The sequence below is a fragment of the Pholis gunnellus genome (assembly GCF_910591455.1).
Source record: "Pholis gunnellus genome assembly, chromosome: 20".
NCBI classification, from domain to species: Eukaryota; Metazoa; Chordata; class Actinopteri; order Perciformes; family Pholidae; genus Pholis; species Pholis gunnellus.
Genome location: NC_136547.1, coordinates 15,746,518 through 15,766,820, shown reverse-complemented (window position 1 = coordinate 15,766,820; position 20,303 = coordinate 15,746,518). Strand labels below are relative to the sequence as shown.

The 20,303-nt window shown below is 41.0% G+C and overlaps 1 protein-coding gene across 1 annotated transcript in view; it reads left to right on the top strand.

The window, feature by feature from the left end:
* Positions 1-20,303, top strand: part of ctnnd2a (catenin (cadherin-associated protein), delta 2a) — a gene marked incomplete at its 3' end in the record, with an annotated part of 228,686 nt that overhangs the window by 199,580 nt on the left and 8,803 nt on the right. The window contains exons 22-23 of the mRNA XM_079181443.1: positions 11,689-11,932; positions 14,018-14,102. Coding sequence (XP_079037569.1) covers positions 11,689-11,932; positions 14,018-14,102 — 329 coding nt within the window. The remainder of the gene's footprint in view (positions 1-11,688; positions 11,933-14,017; positions 14,103-20,303) is intronic.

Below are 20,303 nucleotides of genomic sequence, written 5' to 3'. Positions count from 1 at the left end.
AGGGATCACCGGTTAACCTGAAACAATAAGACACTTATTGTTGATGATGAGCGTTTCTTTCTGTGTCTACAAACCTCTTTGAGTTTGTGTGTGTGTATAGTACGGGCGCGTGTTACAGCGACCTTTCTGTCTGTGGTTTCTCCGAGTTTCTCGGCTTCCTGGTGGGCTCAGTGGTTTCTATAGCAACCCTGCTACCCTCAGTCTCAGGCGAGGGCTTCTGGAGCCTCTCTGGGTCTTTGCCAGAGCGTCGTAAGGACGACCAGGAATGCTGCCGGCAAAGCTCAATACGCCCATACGAGGGATGAGGTCTGTCTGGCGCAAGCAGCAGATTACAGGATAATTGAGGCCTTTGCTGAAAGAAATGTATCAGCCTGATTTGATTGGCTTTTGCTTTTTGTTTGTGTGTTTGTTTGTTTTTACTCAATGCACCTGCTGTTGAATATAAAGTTAGGTGGCGGAGAAATCCTCACAGGTGCGTTCATTTATCTTTTGAAGCCCCGTGCTGGCGACAGCCGTTTTTGGGTTGTACGTCCGTCCTTCTGGTCCATTCTCGTGAAACGCTATATCTCAAGAACCCTGGAGGACATTTCTTCAAATTTGGCACAAACATCCAGCTGAACTTAGATTTTTTGTTATCATCATCATTTAAATGCATTTTCATTCCATATATCAACTCAAACAGAATTGTCACTGCACTGTATTAGTGATTCCCCTGCCACCAGCCAGGTAGAGTTTATAAATGTGTAATGTTTGATAAGATCGGGCGTTGTAATATTACAGGCAAAATGCTGTTTCAGCTGCCTTAACATTACGTTTGAGTCATTTTCTCTTATTAAAATAAATGACTCATTTGAATAGAATTAAAGTAAAAGTCCAAATACGGACATGATTTATTCAATTCTTTCCTTTGACCTTTTACGGTCTATGTTTTGCTCTGGAAATCATTAACATGTTTTGATTTAAATATCAGAGGTAATTGGTCAATTTTAACATCTTTTATTGTCATTAGCAGAGAGGAGAGTTATGGAAAGAGAGGTAGACTCTGTAATGCATGTGTGCCTCATAGACAGAAAGGCAAGCAAAACACACAGGCATGATTGAATAAAGTAATTACATACAAATTCTCTGGGAAAATCAATTCAACTGTTTTTGGCATTTTCATTTGAAATACAGGCTTGACTTATTTGGCTGCAGGGTAACATGGTTTAAGGCCTGCGTGTGATTAGCTCTCACAGTGTTATTTCTGAGACTCAAGACACAGCAAATAAGACAGAGATAGGGTGATGGAGGCGAATAAAGAGACTGTATATAATAGAGAGAGAGATAATTAGGAGCATTGCAGATCGTCGTTCTCCTGTAGTGATCAGGGAGGTGCTGACAGATTTGATTCAAAATAGATACACTGCTGCAAATAAACTGAGATCTTGAGGGGAAATTGTTGCCATTTTGACAGTCATGCAGTGAACATAAAACATACTATTCACCGTCTAATGTAGTTAATAGGTTACTGTGACACAGGAAGTTCTTGATTCAATTTGGTTAGAATATTCAAAAACTAGATGAATTAAAGCTTCGTTAAGCCAAAAAATCACATTCTCTCTTCTGCCAAACATTTCTCATTCCTCATGTGAAATGTTTAGCTTTGATTTCTGTCTTTGTGTGTTTTCCAGCCTTTTAGATTGTCTGCCCCGCCCTGATTAGTTTCCCAACAAATTAAAATAAATATCAGCTTTTATTGCTCGATGCTGCACTGGTAATTTGTGTCTCTTTTTGGCTACGATTTTATATGAACCAACACTGTTGTGGTTTTACTGCCTGGCAAACATAAATAATTAGCTTAAAGCAGATGGAAACTGCATGGAGCTGCAGCATGGGTTGTTGATTCAGGGAATAAGACAGTGACGGCAACCTGGCTCGGTTTAGCCATCAGACGTTATTAAGATCTCGTAAAATTGATCAGTATCAGTGGAATAAATCATCGGTTTACACTCAAAAGCAGCTGGCACATCAACTTCTCTTCCTAAGTGTCGAGACATCCGCATGGCAAATGAGCCAGAAAGCAACAGTCAGAGTTAATGACACACAATGTCACAGAATCACAGAAAGCCTCCGAGATGAAGAGGGAAAATGGAGGGAGGAGGAGAAAAGTGTGAGGGATCAGTCAGGGTTGAGCCTTTGCTCTTGGCAAGGTGGGGTTTGATACATGTCGACAGAAAAGAGGTAGAGGCCAGGCACTCCTAAGAGACAAGCCCCATTTGGCCCATGTTCACAAGCTTTATTCACCACAGTGACTCCGAGTCAAAGCCATTTTTCTTTACACCGTGCACTTCTGCAAAACAACCGTTTAACCAGAAGAAACAAAGCGATTTCACAGAGCAGTTTGTGGGGCTTTGTCAGATTCAAGTTCCACCTAATTGTAATACCATTGTGCATGGCTAATCTAGAGTAAATCACCTCTGAAATGGAAATGAAAAACCAAATCTTCATGCTAGTGTGTCATAAGCTGTTAGTGTCGGTGAGTTTGGCAGCATCAGCGTGGGGGAATGGGGCTTCGCTCGGCAGAGCGAGCGGAGATGAGAATCATCTTTCGCTCACAATAACCTCGGAGTGTCAAATCCTCTGGAAAAGCACTGGATGGCAGCGAGACAAGGAAGAGGGAAGGAGCAAGAGCGGTACAAGACTAGAGGAGGAAAGAGGAAAAGAGCAGAGAGAGGCCAAGTCAGGCGAGGCAGAACGAATAAGGGTGGAAGATAAAACTGAAGAGTGAGCTAAAGACCTACTGTAACCACATATGTGCTTGTATTCCAATCTCTCTGTAATGGGATTTAGGGGCATATTGATGCCACTGAAAATCATGCCTCTCGTCTGTCAACGGTTTTTTTGTCTCTCTCCTGATTTCACCTCCTTCATAGTTTTTTGATTTGCATAATGTACTGTATGCCTGTGTAGCAATAAATGAGTCCCATTCACTGCTACAGCGTCTGTCAGCGCAATTCCTCCCCATTTACTTACAGATGGTAATTTGACACACATGAATTGGGAACAGCACTGCAATGACAAAAAAGACGCTGTGTTTTTTTTCAAACACAGCACCCATTTAGTAAAGGCTCCCATAAACACGTGCAGTGCCCGCAACCAAAACCAAGCCAGAATTACTGTTTAATGAAAAAAAGTGATTAATTAAAAATCTCTATTAATTTAAGACAGTTAATGAATTAATGTAGTGTTTTGTATGAAGTGACTGGTTCCAACTACTACATCTAATTGAGTTTCTGGATTCTGCAGCAAGGGTTTAATTTAAATTCCACACATGAAATCCTAATGCGAAGTCCTGCAGTATACTGGGGATTGCATTGAATATGTAATATATAGTAATGCAAAGTTGGATGTGAAAGCTTTTGAGTGACGCTTTTTAAACAAACGAATCATACTTTATTCATGAAATATATTGATTCGGGTTATTTAAGTGTCTCAAAGTTGTTTTAATCCTTTAGTATTGCATTTGATTATATATCAATCTACAAATCAATGATTAGGGAATCAAAACATTGAGACTTTTAAGCATGAGTGATATTCACTCATGAAGAAGCACAGACATTTCTTTTAGCTTGACACAGAGACATCAAGGAAACCTAGAGCACTGATAACCCGTTCGCTCTGCTCACTGGTTACAGAAGACACCTTAACAAAATCAGTACTGATGATCACATATTCTAAAATGATGAATAATGATAAAAGCAAAACATTAAAACTTCAAAGAAAGAAAATGACTCGTCCACTTCCACCTTCTCTACATTTCTCCTTTCTTCTTCTCTCGTCCTGTTTCTTTGTCTTCTTCTCTGGTCACATTACACCTCCTATTGGTTTAAGCCCCCATTCCCACTCTCCTCATTTTCACTTTACAATGTTGTGCCCACCCCTTCTTGTCCACAGCAGGAATATTAACTCCATTTATCTCCATCTCATTCTGTGTCTTTGTTTCTTTTCCTTCCTCCTTCTCCACCTCTCGTCCCTTTATCCCACACCCCACCCCTCCCTCTCCGTCTCCTCTCCGTGTCGTTTCAGACATGAGCTCATACCGCCTCTCCTTCCCTCTCACGCAGGCTCTCACTCTTTGTGTCTCGCATTGATGACATCATGATTGCAAATGGGTGTGTATGCGTGCGCGTGGCCCTGTTAACACCTGGGCGGGGTTGATCCCATCACAAGTGGACAGCTCTTAAGTACGAATGCAGCACAAATAATCACGTACATCATTTCTTTTTGCAAAGACCAAATGAGTTGTTTTCACACACAGAAAACTCACCGCTTCCAAGCCTTTAATCGAAACATTTTATTCACACACACATACACACTCACAAACACAAACACATTAGTAGTTTGGAAGGTTGCACTAATGACATTTACGTGCTTACTTTGTGGATTCCTGGCCACACCAAATATTTTCAGATCACCAGAGAATGTCCATTTTGTGTTCTCCTCATCCCCGTGCCAGTTTTTACACATTTTGCAGGCCCTGTAAACAGATTGCACTGTGTTGAGCTTAAACAACTTTGGGAAGCTAGCGGGCGGAAAGACAGAGTGGCCCAGTCCACTGACTCACGCGAAGTTGACACACTTCTCGGTCCCTGTTGCAGTGGTATTTTACGAAATGTCTCTGTGTCGCCTTCAGAACGAATCTCTTGTGTTTGAGGGTCTGGCATGTCTTTCATCAGCGCACTTTGTTCTCTCGTGGCATCCTCCGTCCTCCACTGTGCCAGACTGGGAGCACGACAGACAGAGAAATAGAAACAGAGAGCAGTGAAGAGAAATAGAAAGGGCTGTCATGAGATATATGAGTTTTCTTTTAACTACAACTAGTCATCATGGAGAAGCTGTACAGTGTAACTTTATCGAGCCTCCACAATGGGAATGCTCGATTCATCGTCACTGTGAGTGTGTGCATGAACAGCGGAGGTTTGTGTACAGGCATCTACGTATTCCCAAGCCGGTATCTTCTCCTCCATGACAGTAAAATGTCTTTAATGAAGCCACAAGTTCTCTCAAAGCAGGAGGGGGGGGGGGGGGGTCCCCGCCTTTCCTCCCTCCCTCTCTCTCTCTCTCACGCTGTAAACCCGTCACCCATAGACATCAAAGAGGCACACAGAGGGCGAGATATAACTGGTGTGAAAAGCACCAAACACAAGACGGCAGAATATTTTATGACAGGGAAGCGACGGCATGCCGCTTCCAATTTACCTCCATTTCTGGCCAGCTTAAACCTGCTGCGCTTCATCTGTTTGTACTCTCCTCTGCATTATTTATTAATTTCTATATTTATTTATTCATAAGCTAAAAGGAATACACCTCACATTGCAGCGGGGAGCCAGACTGTCTTTGCGTGTCATTTATATCTATTTTAGCTTTATGAGAATGTGAGTGTGTGTGTGTGTGTGTGTGTGTGTGTGTGTGTGTGTGTGTGTGTGTGTGTGTGTGTGTGTGTGTGTGTGTGTGTGTGTGTGTGTGTGTGTGTGTGTGTGTGTGTGTGTGCAGTATGTTAGTGATAGTCCTACTTTTTTGTGGCTCCTCTCCAAATGAGCCCATGATCCAGAACTCATTATAATACTTTAATTATTTTATGATTTGTATTTAAGTAAGGGGGAAGTAAGTCAAATTGGTGCCCATAAAAGGCCCCTCCCTTCCCCTTAATGGCAATATTGATGATTAAGAGCATCTCCAGGGTTTGTGTGTTGATATAATTCTGGTGTCTTGTCTTTAACTCGTTGAGGCTGACATCCAAGGACCATAATTTTCATGTTTTCAATAAAGAAATATTCCCACTGCTGTGAATCTGGCGCCCCCTGTTGATGATGTGATGTACTACTGATTAAATTACCCCAGGAAACTCACACAGATCAAAGAAAAGGCACTGAAACACTCGCTTTGTCACTGAATATTTCAATGTGACAGCTGTGACACATTGTTATTATACACTATACAGTTCATGTTAACTGATATCAAATCAACACCTTGTGGTAACATCATTTTAAGTGCTTGACCTGTTAAGACAAAGATAGTATTCACACACGATATTCACCTGAATATATATAGACAGAAGCTTTTGTAACCAGTTAGAATATAGCAGCCCACAGCGGGGACCTCAACCCAGTCACTGATAACCTTTATTCTCAGACAGTTGGACGCCGTAACCAATCAAGCCGTTTCATCTTTCCCCACATCTCCCTGAGACAATTACCTCCAATTTTACTTCGATAACACTCTCCCTTCTCCGTCAGTAAACAATCAAATCACTCGATTGTTGAGGGTAATTGGATCTCTTTAAATCAAATCAGCCATTATGGCCCTGATGAAGCATGGCCTTGCTCAGCGGAAGTTAGCGACACATGAGGGAATGCGGCCCAGGAACACATTACCATCACTGCCTCCCAGGTGAAGATGGCTATATTGGAGGAGTTGTGTAATACAGGTTTATTAGACTGTGCAGTGATCAGCGCAGGGCTTGTTTCTCTCCTTGAGGACATGTTCCAGGTGTGGCTCACATTTCAGTGGCGGAGAAAGAAGATGAGGGGAGATTGCACTCCAGCATGTAGAGGTGCTGTCTGTGTCACAGTAGGACTTTAGAGTAGAAGGAGTCGCCACCTACTCATAAAAAATACATTTGAATTTGCTCCACGGCTCTTTTATTCCTTTCCTTCCTGCGTCACTACCTGTGATCACCGTGAGGTTACAGGAATAGTTCTTCCATGAGGTTTCCGGCTTTGACACGTAGCCGGGGCTTCTGGTTGTATGTACTACAGTATACTGATTGGTTATACTTTCTATTCAGCCGTACTCATTCTCTCAAATTTAGATTAATCATCAACTAAATACCAAAAACTTAAATATGGCCTTGAGAGAAAAAAATTATATATTTAGTTGGAATTAAAAATAAAAATAGAAATGTCTTCTTCAGGGTAATGAGAACATCAAAAGATTTTGCTTTTAAGATGTGTTAAATTTTGCATTGACATTAGGAAAGTGCTGCAACTCCCTCTCGTTTATATGAATCTATAATTTATCAATACGCTACTTGCAGGCTCTGGTTTCATAGATGTAGGAAAGAGGCCAGATTTTATTTGACTTAAGTGATGTCTGCACACAGCTTTGCTTTAGTTTATTTAAGTTTGGCCGTTGCTATTTATTTTTGTATATAGTATTAATATTTCCGCTATGATAAAACTCTAAAACCCCTAGAGACAAAAAATGACATTGCGAGGTTCAGATTAGAAAAAAATAAAAGTGTTTTACAAAAACATCTCACATCAAAACTAACCAAAAGAAATATCCCCAAAACAAACAACCAGATAATGAGCGATGTGTATGTTCGCGCGAGACATGTGTTGGGGTGCATGCATTGCTGTATGTGTGTGTATTGTCAAGGTGAGGTGTGTGTGTGTGCGTGTGTGTGTGTGTGTGTGGGGCTTTCAGTCATGCTTCTTAGCACTCAGTAATTATCGGTCTACCTCTAACAAGGTGTGTTATTAAAAGGGTTGGAAATAACAAAGACCTCTCCGTTTCATTCTTCAGCGATCAAGGCGTTTCACATTGCATTCGTCTCAGCATACGCTAATGTATTTGCAGGCTGATTCTTCTCTTACTTTACTTGGTTTCTCTGTCCTTCAGTCATTCCTTTTGTTCCTCTTCTTCCTCTTTCCAGTCTCTCAAACATGGCTGACCACTATGCTGTTTCCCCCTCCTCCTTCAACCTCGCTTCCTGTCTCTCCTGCCATATCATCTTCTCTGTTAAGCACTTGCCCCCTGTGGGAAAAAATGTGATGACGTTGCGGAGACTGATAGGGATATGCATGCACACACCTGTGTAGACACACACACACACACACACACATGCACGCGCGTGTAAGCATATTTCAGGGAAATGCTGACAGCAGTTTATCAGAGCATCTGCCTGTAAGCAGAAAATACTATAAACACATCTAATAGGATGCCTCCAACAGATTTAACATTTTTGTGTATAGTCTTCACCCACATTTTATTATTACTTAATTCCCTACAGTCAAATTAGACACTTTATCAGTTAGTCACTCAATCATTCACACAGTAAATTCTCTGGCAGTCAGTCAGTAAATAAGCCAGTCACTCACTCGTAAATTAGTCGGATCATTAAATCAAGGAAGAAAGTAAATTAATCAGTCAGTCATCAGCCAGTAAATCAGTCAGGAAAATAGTCAGTCAAATAATGAGTCTCCCTCTTAGGATGCAGCTTAATTTTGTCCTCACAGCCAAAAGACAATGACCGCTTAACCTCTGTTCAGCCTGCCAGCCTGAGATAACACTTGGCCAATTAACTACCAACTCTATCCTTATGGAAAGAGTTAGCATCAGTGTGTGTGTGTGTGTGTGTGTGTGTGTGTGTGTGTGTGTGTGTGTGTGTGTGTGTGTGTGTGTGTGTGTGTGTGTGTGTGTGTGTGTGTGTGTGTGTGTGTGTGTGGGCTTGCAGACCAACGCAGGAGTGTGGCTTGTGTGTCTGTCATTGAATCTGACTGTGTATACAGTGTACATTATATGTTGTACGTGTGTGTGTGTGTGTGTGTGTGTGTGTGTGTGTGCGCGTGTGTGTGTGATTCCATATGAGCTGACAGCTAGTGTCTCTCATGGCCGTTGTTCAAAGTGATCTTTTGAGCTATTTTTGCTTCATGTCTTGATCAAAATAAGGGAATAGACTGTTAGAAGGTAACAACTTTGAAGGGTTTTAATAATCAGAAGCCTCAAAACTTTGAACGGTAATAGGGGTAATAAAAAAAGCAATAATGTGGATTTTTGGAATAATCCATCAAAATAGATAGTGTTGCTTATCACTGACATATGACTGCTGTGAAGGAATACAAAAATGAAATTTCTGCAGAGCATTTATAATCCGGAATGTGTTTTTTAATTTAAGAAGTAGTCGCATCATCACAAAACCTGGCGTTTAAAGCGTTACTATTGTGAAAATGAATGAATATTTGGTAGTTATGATCAGGAATGATGTTGGTTAAAACAATTAACTTGGTCAAAGTGGAAAATATATACATACAATATAATCTTGTATTTTTAAAGCCATTAAACTAGAGGACGTGTTTGTCCTCAAAGGTACCAAGACGGAGTTTTTTTATAAATCTGAGCAAAAAATAACAATGCACCAAAATCAATGTTACTAATCATTGACACATCCAAGCCTCTGATAATCCCTCCCAAGAAAAGATAGTATATGGAAACAAATTAATTTTGTGTTTCTTTTTAATAGACAATCACATTATGTAAACAGACTGGTATTTAAATTTAAAATCCCCAAAATAAACAAACGCTTGGTAGTTATGATCAAGACTGATGTTGGTTGAAAGATTTAACACAGTGAAAGTGGAAAATAATAATAATATATAATAGTTTTGTCCTCTAACGACACCAGAGTTTTTTTCAAAGTGGGGCACAACGGTTAACAAAGAATCCTAGATTTCCGTCTCCATGATAACACTGCTACATGTCACGAGTATTTTTTTAACGACAACCAAAGTGACAGAAGTCTGGTGACTAAATGTCTCAGAGCGAGCAGGAAGTGAACAGCAGCGTTCACTTCAGATCATTTTGTCATTCTTAAAATAAATGAAACTCAGGTTTGGATCAAGTAGTGTCAGTGAGTGAACTGTGTTGAGCTGCACCAGTGACTCGTCTCATCATCTGTCACGTTCATGTTCACATGCTGTTACTTTAGAATCATTCTAACAAGGTTTTAGGAGCTGAAATGGAAGTGCATTCTGCAGAAAACAAAGCTCCTGTTTTCTTTTTTATTTGGTCTCAAAGTGATGGTGATTTGTATCATTCTAGAAATTCAGAAATATAGTATAAATAATTTAACCTCCATTCAAGACTTTAGGAAATATTACTAATCACGCTCATTTATATAAATCCAAAATACAGTAAATACCAGCCGTCAATTGATGTCTCGTCCGCTCTCGACGACCAAACGGCCAAATAGCACAGAAGTAGTCGACCTTTTAAAAGACATCCAATAGTGTCGATGTGATGATTGTAGAGCTGTTGATGAGGCTGTTATTAAAACTGATACCATTACCAGTGGACACCATAGACACCATCTTTTTTATGTTGCAGTTAAAAAATCCACCGATTGCAACAGCGACCGGTGCAGCCTGCAAGGAATATATATATATATATATATATATGTGGACTCACACAAAACACTTAAGATCTGGCATGCACTCACACCGCTTATGGCATGCTTCGACATGCCTCGTAGATGACCGACTGATTCATTTGTGTGGCGATGCTCTGTTGATTAAAGTGCACCTTCTTGATGTGCATCGGGGTAAGAGGGCTCGTCCTAGCCGTACTATTGAGTGGATTTTGTTGACTCATTATTCAACAATCACCTCTGCATCCAAATTGATGGTACTTCACCTAGAGCGTGACCTGTGGGTTTCGTCCCAGGGGGTTCAAGATGATTCAAGTGTAATTGACAAGTTTTACGACGGTCAAGGCATTTCTTACCCCTTGACTGCCGCTCGTGTTTGATGAATCTCCACACACACCACTTCAGTCAGCACAATCTCCTCTTTCCTCTCATCTCTTCAATTCCTCTCCTGTCTTCCATTCTTCCACTCATCACCTATTTGCCCTGATCTCTCGCTCTCTTTATTGGCCCCTGTCCTCGGTCCTTTTCATGATCTCCCTCTCATGGGAAACTCTCTCGTGGGAGTGTCGGAGTAGTTGAGTCAGAAACACTGCGGGAAATAACACTCAATTGAACCTGATTACTATTTGACTCGTCAAAGTGTAATATGTGTGAAAATGATTTGTCTTAACGTACAAATATGTTAATCTAAATATATGCCAACAAACTTCATCTTCTCCAAAACAATCTATATTTTTGAGATATTGATTAATTTCTCGTCTAGACTACCTGACTGTGTGGGTGAGTTCAGGTTACATGTAGGTGGTTTTGTCCTCAACTTCCGTCATCTCCTCTTTGAGATCCATACTGACACCACTTTGTCTTAAAGTCCCCTTCACTCCAAACGTTATTGCTTCCATCTGCTCCGCCCAGCTTCCTATCTGCCTGCATCTCCTGCACTTCTTAATTACTCCCACTCTCTTGCCGCTTCGATCTCAACTAGAACCATTCTTTGAATGTCAATTTCTTTTTTTCATTCTCTTCATATGCCAGCCTTTTAGAAAGAGACCACGAGTCGCTCCCTTTTATTGGATTCTCAGCATGTCTGCCTTAGTGTGTGTTTGCGTCTGTGGATTTCAGTGTGCCCCCTCAAACTAAAGATTTGTGGAGATATCCAAACTCACTCTTTTGAAGTATCCGTCAAGTATGTTGTTGAGGTAGTTGAATGAATTTGTCTACTTTAAATTCGTCATTCATAACCACACTCAACATAAAAACTTGTCAAAAACAATCCCTTTGCATTGATATATGAAATATCATCGGAAATATTAACACTCGCCCCTACGCATGGTTTTTCAAAAGAAACTCAGTCCAGTCGCCCCTGTATGTCTCTTCTACCGATCACAAAAAAAATATCCGAGGGCAATTTTTAGAACAACTTTTCATGATGCTTAAATTGTCTATATACAGTACGGGCGGATGTGCAGAGAATAACATTTGACCGATGTTTTTTTTTGTCCCAGGTAAATATGCCATGAGAGATTTGATCCATCGGTTACCAGGCTGCAGCAGCAGCAGCAGCAACAATAACGCCACCAGCAGTGGGACCACAGGCCCTCCCAGCAAGGCCATGTCAGACGATACGGTTACTGCCATCTGCTGCGCACTGCACGAAGTCATCACCAAGAACATGGAGAACGCCAAAGCCCTGCGTGATGCTGGTGGCATCGAGAAACTCATCGGCATTGCCCGCAGCAAAGGAGACAAGTGAGTCGGCCAACGTTTTGAGGCCATAACACAAAATTGGGTTATCTTTATCCATACCAATACAAGTTCAGATTTGTGCGATTGCTTTAATGTTAGAGAAAACCGTTTTTCGAGACATTTTTCACCACTGAAGACAATACAACATGTTTTGCTAGATTACTTTACTCAAAATACCTTACAGTACAATGAGTGGCTATATTCTTTACATGGTTTGTCCCAGTGAGAATAAAACCTGCAACCACAGTGTTACTGGCATGCCACTGAGCCACAGTAGCAACACAGAGTCCATCCCCTGCTACTTAACAACCACTTGAAATGCATTTGCAGGAGTCCCAAATTGGGTTCAGCAAAAACCCTCAAAGGATGCTATTAAAATGTGAGGATAATGATATAACAGTTTACGGAAAAGTATGTCGGATGTATTTATAACCACAGAGCAGATATACCTGCGCTGCTGTGACGTGTTTTTAGATCATAATGATTATATGTCCTTACCGGTCTTCCAGATCTCAGCAGGGATCATTTTCTGCCTTCACAGTAGAAGTATTGGTGTCTGACGCAGAAGCAAATGCAAAGAGGAAAATGTGAACTTAATGCCACATTGTACATCCACATTAGTTTGTAGAATAAGCAAGAGGACAAAATGAGAAAGCTCTCTAATGACCAGTGGCTTTTCCCCGTGCTAAAGGACAACCAGCCCTAAATAACTGTAGTAGCTTAAATCTTAATGTAAATTCCACACATACTGTTGTTTAGTGTTGCTGTGCCCGTAAAGTTATCATTCAGCTCTTCCCGTACTGTCAGTGGTTAGCAGGGCTTTTATGTGGCCACACATCTATCTATCGTAACTGCTCCTGCCTTCGAGCATTCATCCACAAAAAGACGTCTGCAGAACAAGGAAGACGCATCAGGAATATAACTCCCGTCACCATGGGACACCAAGCAGGGTGTTTCGGCTAGCTGCTATGGCAACTACCAGGTCAGGGGTTGCAATGACACCAGAGTGTTATCAGACAGAGGTCAACCGCTCATTTATTGTTATGCAGAGACGTCGCAGTCTATTTAGGGAGCGGCGCTCAAGGGCACCATTACAGAGAGAGATGAGGTGCTGGAAGACACCGTCATAAGTGAAAATTTCACAGTGAGTGTAGTTGGCTGCTAATGGCCCACACATCTTCATTTTCCCAGGGTAGGTAGACTGAGGATAAATACTCCTTATCAGCTGTGCCATGCTACATTCACATAATTACACACTTTGAGATTGGGAAAATGCCCATTATAGCACCACCATATACAGCCACTGTTTACCAACTTATTTGAAACAGTAGAAGCTGAATAATACAATGAATAAAAAAAAAAGAATTATATAGATATTGGTGTATGAGCTATGCCTTTGAAGCAGTCAGTGCCTAAATGTATTCCCATCGTACAAACAACGACACAACTTGATGATGTTTAAAGTAGTGAGGTCACTATTAAAAATCGTTGATTTGTCTCAGTGTTTGAATATTTTTTTCATGTAACAGTGGAGATTAGCATGTTATGATACATTCCAGTGCATTGAGTTTCTAGCAGGCTGGTGAAACACCGTCCTGTTGATACCATTGCGCAATATTTCAATCTTCAAAAATACTCTCTGTACTTCTTACTGGGAAAAAATAAAACCCGGGTTGAAGCTGTTTTCCGGAGGACTTTTGTTAATTTTGGTGGACAAATGGATAATAAGCATCCCTTCTGCTTCCCTCTTTAGCTGTTAGAAGGGCGGGGCTTCTGAACTGACTCCTACTAGAGTCATTTCTCAGCTAAGTGGCAGGGATGGGACCATTAGCATGGCAGAGAGGGTCATTTTAAACTCATCTGGAAGCTCTCAGTTTTTGCGCATAGAAAATCATTCTCTGCTGAAATGAGCAATGGCCCTCTTAACTCTTAGAGCCATCACAAGTGCCACTAGCCTGCACACATTTTGCGCAGCTGGTAAAGACAGGGGGCAGAATAACATATAGCAGCCTTATCCAAAGGAATGTGGTCCAGGAGAAATAACTCTCTCTCTCTCTCTCTCTCTCTCTTTTCTCTCACTATCTCCAGACACTCAGCAAAGGTGGTGAAGGCAGCCTCTCAGGTCCTCAGCAGTATGTGGCAGTACAGAGACCTGCGCTCCCTCTACAAGAAGGTAGGATGTTTTACCAACCATGTACTCGGTTCATCTTAAACTCTTTGTGTCACTCTCTACTGCGTTATTGCACAACAAATCATTTTTGCATAGCAGGCACTATTTTAACGTTACCATTCATCTTCTACTTACCAATATCATGTACACGTATGGCTACTAGTTGAAGGATGGAGACCTACAGTTCGTGAGAGCTAATGTGACGTCCACATACGGATTCATCCCAATACAGTGTGTTGTGGATTAACTCATTTCACACCTAAAACATTATCCTTAAGGAGCGCAATTAAATCCATCTTCACAGTATCAGACGTCTTGCTAGAAGCATAATGCTGCCATAAAATTGACATCATCCGTTAATTAATTAGTGCTTTGCAAATATCCTCTGATGAAGGGCTTTGATATCGAGACATTGATGTGTAATGTGAATCAATTATAAAATAGTTTAAAGAATATTATACTCCTTTGTTTTCAAGGAGCAAGAAAAGTAACATGCTTAGGCAAAAAACTGAGTGTGATGTTGAATTGGCTGGCAAGCACACTTGCTATTCATATGAGGTTTTTCACAGAGCATCTTTATAATTCAAACAAGTTATTGCTATAGATAGCATATTGGCCTTGAACTATCTGAGGATGAACTATTTAACGATGGGGGCATTTCACTTTCACCGAAGCAGATGTTGAGGACGGTTCTCTGCTGAAAGTGTTGAATGAAACAATTCTAAAAACTCCTGATACACAGTTTAAGTTATCATTTATTCAGATCTGAACGGTAAGCTGCATTTTGCTGACGATTTTGGTTCGACCTCTAAGTTCTTGGATACCCAAGTGAAACCTCATTGGATAAATTGTGTCTTGTTTCTTGGTCAGGACTAGTACTTGTCAGGATTTGCCGTTGTGTCCCAGACTCGGTGTGTAACAATGCTGTCTTAAGGGACTGCTAAGCTAATTCCACCCTGCAATCGAAAACTTAGACAGACATTCCTAATGCTTGCCAGAAGCTACCACGATCAGTCAGCAGTTTTTCTAGTGTATGGCATTGATTTGATGTTCACAAAATATACAACTGGGAGACAAATGACGATGAATCATTTTTATTACTGTGAGATGCATTTACACAATTCATACAAAGAGCTGCACACAGTACAGTCTGGTTTACGGGAAAAGACATCAGGTTGCTAACCTTAACATTAGGCAAGGTTAGCTACCTTAACAGCCATTTATTATGATGTTTAGATGTGGAAAATATTAACTATTATGTTGCTATTTTAACTCATTGTATCTCAAAATTAAAAAGTATGCTACTCAATTGTATACTGTACGTACAGTGTACTTCTACTTCAAAAGAAAACATTGCAGTGCGACATTACCTGACAGAGAGACTGGTTACATAGAAGAATTAGATTTAACTCACTAGATATTTAATAATTAAAACATAATGAATCGCTATTTTTTTCGCTAACTAGCATTACGAATGAAAAGCTCCACCTTGAACACCTTGAGCATTGCATACCTCAGTGAACCCATGGTGTGAACAGAAATCATACTTAATAATTCGAACACAGCCGAGGGACTCGCATGCATAATATGTCTAACACCACCGAGAGACTTGGCCCTGAGTTCAGGCTCAGGAGAGTTATTTTGCTGGCAGCAATGCTATTAGTGTTATATATTAGTACGGCAAAAACGTAGACAAATTGAGTTTCAAAGGCCGAGTGGTGCTGTTCCTGTGTAGGCTATCCGCTGGTGCTCGTTGGCTCTAGGGAAGAAGAAAGTGTTTGGTTGTAATGTTACCCAGCATCCATGTGGCGTTAGCACTAGCAGGCTATATCCATTATCCAGCAGCAAAAGTGAACTGCAGTCAATGAGCCTTCCACGAATTGCCCGCTGCGAATGACATGTGTGAGTATGCAGAGCCCCTGAAGCTCCGCCTCCACTGTTGCGCAGAGAGCTGTGTGCGTGTTTGTTCAAAGTGTATTCATATTGAACGTATCACGCGTCCAAATTGCACCAAATTAGAAAAAAAAAGCACTGCATGGGGTCCCCAACAAAACACCCACTAAGTGTGAAGTAGATGGGCTGAGCGGTGCTTTATAGTTAGATGATCAAAGTAGATCTCCCTTTAAACAACCTCAGTGTCATATTTGTATGTAGCCTGTGTGGTTTATGCCACTTCGTAGGTGTCTTCACAAATGCTTATCGTGCGTGTGCGCGCTTTGGTCCTGAGGTCTTGTCATAACCACCTCCCAAAAAAAAACAAATAATTGAGTTCTGCCGGGCACCATCACAACTGAGCAACAGTGTTTACAGAGGCAGGTGGATCAATAACTTTGTGTTAGTCTCTAGCCTGTTGGGTTGTTGTTTTTTTCCAACACACAAACACACGTACACAAGCTAACATCGAGCCCATCATGAAGACGAAAACAGTGTTAATGCTGCTGGCTACCAGGATACTGTAGCTCGAAAATGCGGTAGCAAACTTGGAGCTCACGGAGAATGGCACAAACAAGCAAGAGGTGAGGAAACCATACAAAGTGTATAGATAAATGATGAATGGTGTGTGTGTGTGTGTGTGTGCTGCTCCAACTCTGACGCACTCTTTTATCTCTGTCTTTCGCTCTCACACAAACACTGTAGAAACCAGATTTCTCCTCCTCTTTTGTGCCATTTCAAATGACAAATACCCGGACACTCCTGCAACTTCATTGAAAAGTAACGGCAGATGTTCTGTTCCTTTCACTTGTCAATAATGAGTGTTGTCGAGAGAATATCTACCACCAAGGTTATCCGCCATTCAGAGCACTAAAACTTTAGCGGCGTAATCAATGAGTCTCAATGAGATATGTAGAAATATTAAGTAGCACATTCCAGCGAGGTGTCCTTGGCTTTGATGTGTGTTTTTCATCTCCGTGTGGGGAGAAAATAAAAGAACGAAGTTGATTTGTTGATTTATCTGAGATGCGTTTGTGTGAACAATAGTTTACTCTATCCACTTGTGTAATCTAATGCCATACAATACCACAGCCCTGCGACAAATGACACCTCTGTGACACTTCTAATGAACAGTCTGTAGTTGAGTACCTTCTGAAGCCCTAGTTTTGTGGAAGTTGTTGCATTTCATTGTGTTATGGTGAAGTATGGTTACCGTATTGTCCCATATTCAGCTTTTAACGTGGAATCTTTGTTGGAGGACCTTCAGCAGAACACAGAGATTATTTGAGAACTACAACATGATTCACTTCAAAAAGTCATTTCATCTTGTGTTATTTTCCTCAGATGATATAGTGATGGATTTCCTACATGAATTTCAAGTACCTGCACTTCAGTTTTCAAAGATGTTGTCAAACAACAAGAGTGAGCTGTCGTTCTGAGGAAAAAAATGATTTAAAGACATACTTTTTTGGATGTTTTGATGCATTAGAAATGAGTAAAAAAAAGAAAAAAAACACTCCCACCTTCTTATCAAGTCAAGCAAACAACATTCTACCCAGATTCTATCCCAGTGACTTTGTTGCATGATCATCCTGTAGTGGGCTTCCTGTCCAAGTCCAAAACTTCTGACTGTTGCAGCAGTCACTTCAGGACAGGCCGCCCCCCCCCCGGCATCAGCGTGTCCTCGCCTCATCCTGACGACTGTGTCCCTCTGTTCATTCGTCATCCTCTCCTCCCCAGTATTACACTGAACAGTATCCCCATGTGGCCCCTTGGAGCCTCATCTGCTTCACACTTCTCTAATCATTGCCACTGGATAGCATTACACTCGACTGGATGGCATAACACTCCAGTGATCAGACATGAAGGACATTGGCCTCCGACAAAGGTTGCTTCATTTGTTTATTTTTTTTACCCCTCCCCTCTTTGCCTCAAGAGGCCTTTTTTTTTACCAGACTATGTTTTGATAACGAGAGTTATTAAAGGAAAGAAACAACTTGCTTAAGATTGATAAATGCACATTTTAGAACAACTAAATTAGCTTAGCATCTGTCGCATTTGATCAGATATGATGTAAACATTAATTCAATGGGGGGGGGGAGAAAGATATCATCTGTATTCCTGTTGTAATATCCTCAGTTGTATCCATACTCTTTGAATGATCAAGATCTTGCTGCAGTTGAAATGTTGTTGTTATCGTGAACAACTTTTATTAAATGCAGCGCAAACAATTTAAATTCTCTAACACACTTTTTAAGCAGTTTGGTTAGCAAAGCTGCTGCATAACGCTACGTATATACAGTCACTCTAAAAAATTACTTTTAAAGGCTGATAGATGCCATACCTGACTGTTTACTTCCTGAATTGCGTGAACACAGCCCGCTGAGTGACAATCCAGCCTAATTTTATAGCTGTGGAAATGGTTTGCGTTCGAGGATCCACACTTTGACTTTATCACCCAAGTCCAGAGTGCGCAGTAAGTGACTTTACTGCTCGTATCCCTGCATGACGTATTAGGTCATGGGTGTTAGGTGCAGCAAAAATCCTGTTAGTCTCCAATCCAAACACGGATTAGCATACAATTTAGACGAGAGTGGAGTTGGATGTCTCTGCAAAATGTTTGTGAGCCAAAGCAAATGAGAAAGAGAGAGAGAGAGAGCGGCGAAAGAGGAGAAAGAAAGAAAGAAGGGAGGAAAGAAAGTGAGGGGAATTCTTGACATTTTTGTAGTTCGAAAATGAGCGTGCTTGAGTCGTATGTGTGTTTGTGTGTGTAGCTTTGGACAGCGGCAAAAAGTGTTGGGTCAATAGTGAGTCCGTTTGAGCTGTGTTGGCAAATAATTGTTTGCTTTGAAGTTTTGAATTAACGAGAGCATTTTGAAACATACATGCATGTTTGTGTCTGCAAATGTGTGTACGTGTGTGTGTGTGTGTGTGTGTGTGTGTGTGTGTGTGTGTGTGTGTGTGTGTGTGTGTGTGTGTGTGTGTGTGTGTGTGTGTGTGTGTTTCTTTGAAAATGTGTTTTTTGTCAAACTGCAGTAAGAGGAGTTAATCACTTCCTACAGCAGTGCCATGGGAGCAGTCTAGGCTGAGAGAGAGGGAGAAAGAAAAGAGAATTACACAGAACGGGGCTGCCCAGCAGTTGTTGAACGCACGAAAATGAAAAGTTGAGGGCCCATAAATAAACAGTAACTTGGTATGAAAATAGCATCGGAGATGACTTGAAAGATCAGTGGTGCAGCAGTCATTAATAAACCAAAGCCAAAATCTGTTTGTAGCAACACTAGCACTGACTTTAGGATAAATCATTTATAATAGTCTCCTGGGTGCAGTAAAACTCTACTTTTACCCAAGTTTATTTGGATTATTTGACAGGATGCGTCCTCATTCAGTGTGTGTGTGTGGTGTGAGTGTGTGTCTGTCCGTGTAGTGTTTCATCTGCAGTTCCTGGGAGGGAAGCCACAGGTCATCTTTTAGGTAAACGACAAATGTGCTTTACTGTTCAACGGGGGGATTTCTAGAGAAAACAAGGACTAGAAACATGGTCACTTTGTAAATAAACCTATTCTTAATAGGACCAGAAGGACCAAATTCTCTGTCTCACTTACACAAACATATGCTCTCTCTCTCTCTCTCTCTCTCTCTCTGTCTCTCTCTGTCTCACTCGCACACTAGCTAAACACTGAATGTCATACTGTATATACACACATTTACACTTTGTCATAAACCTGTTCATAAACCTGCACAATTTCTTTTGGGCTGCCTTGCCTCATTTCTTGATAAATTATCGCACACACACACACACACACACACTCTCACAGGCAGGCACACGCATCATCCTCATATCTCACACTTACATCTCACAAATCACAAACACACACACGTATGACAGATCGGGTTCAGGGTCAGAGAGATGCTATGTTTGTCACATGTGTGACAGATTTACACTATGTTCCAGGGATGTGTAATTCCATATGTGTGACGTGAGTGAGTGAGACATCTGTGCGTGAGGTCGCTGATTGCACAACCTAGGGCTTCGCAGGATCCTTGCACACAACATGCTCAGGACGTTCCTGTAAAATAAAATGAATACCTAAAAATATAGACTGGCCTAATTTGCTACCGATGAAGCTAGTAAAACTGTACCTGATTGTAATGAAACCAACATTACTCAATAGGTGCTCCTAGTAAATTACAACAAATACTTTTAAGTATTTATAAATGCTTGGTTTTATGTATATTCTTTCCAATATTTGGTTTAGTTTTACATTAAAA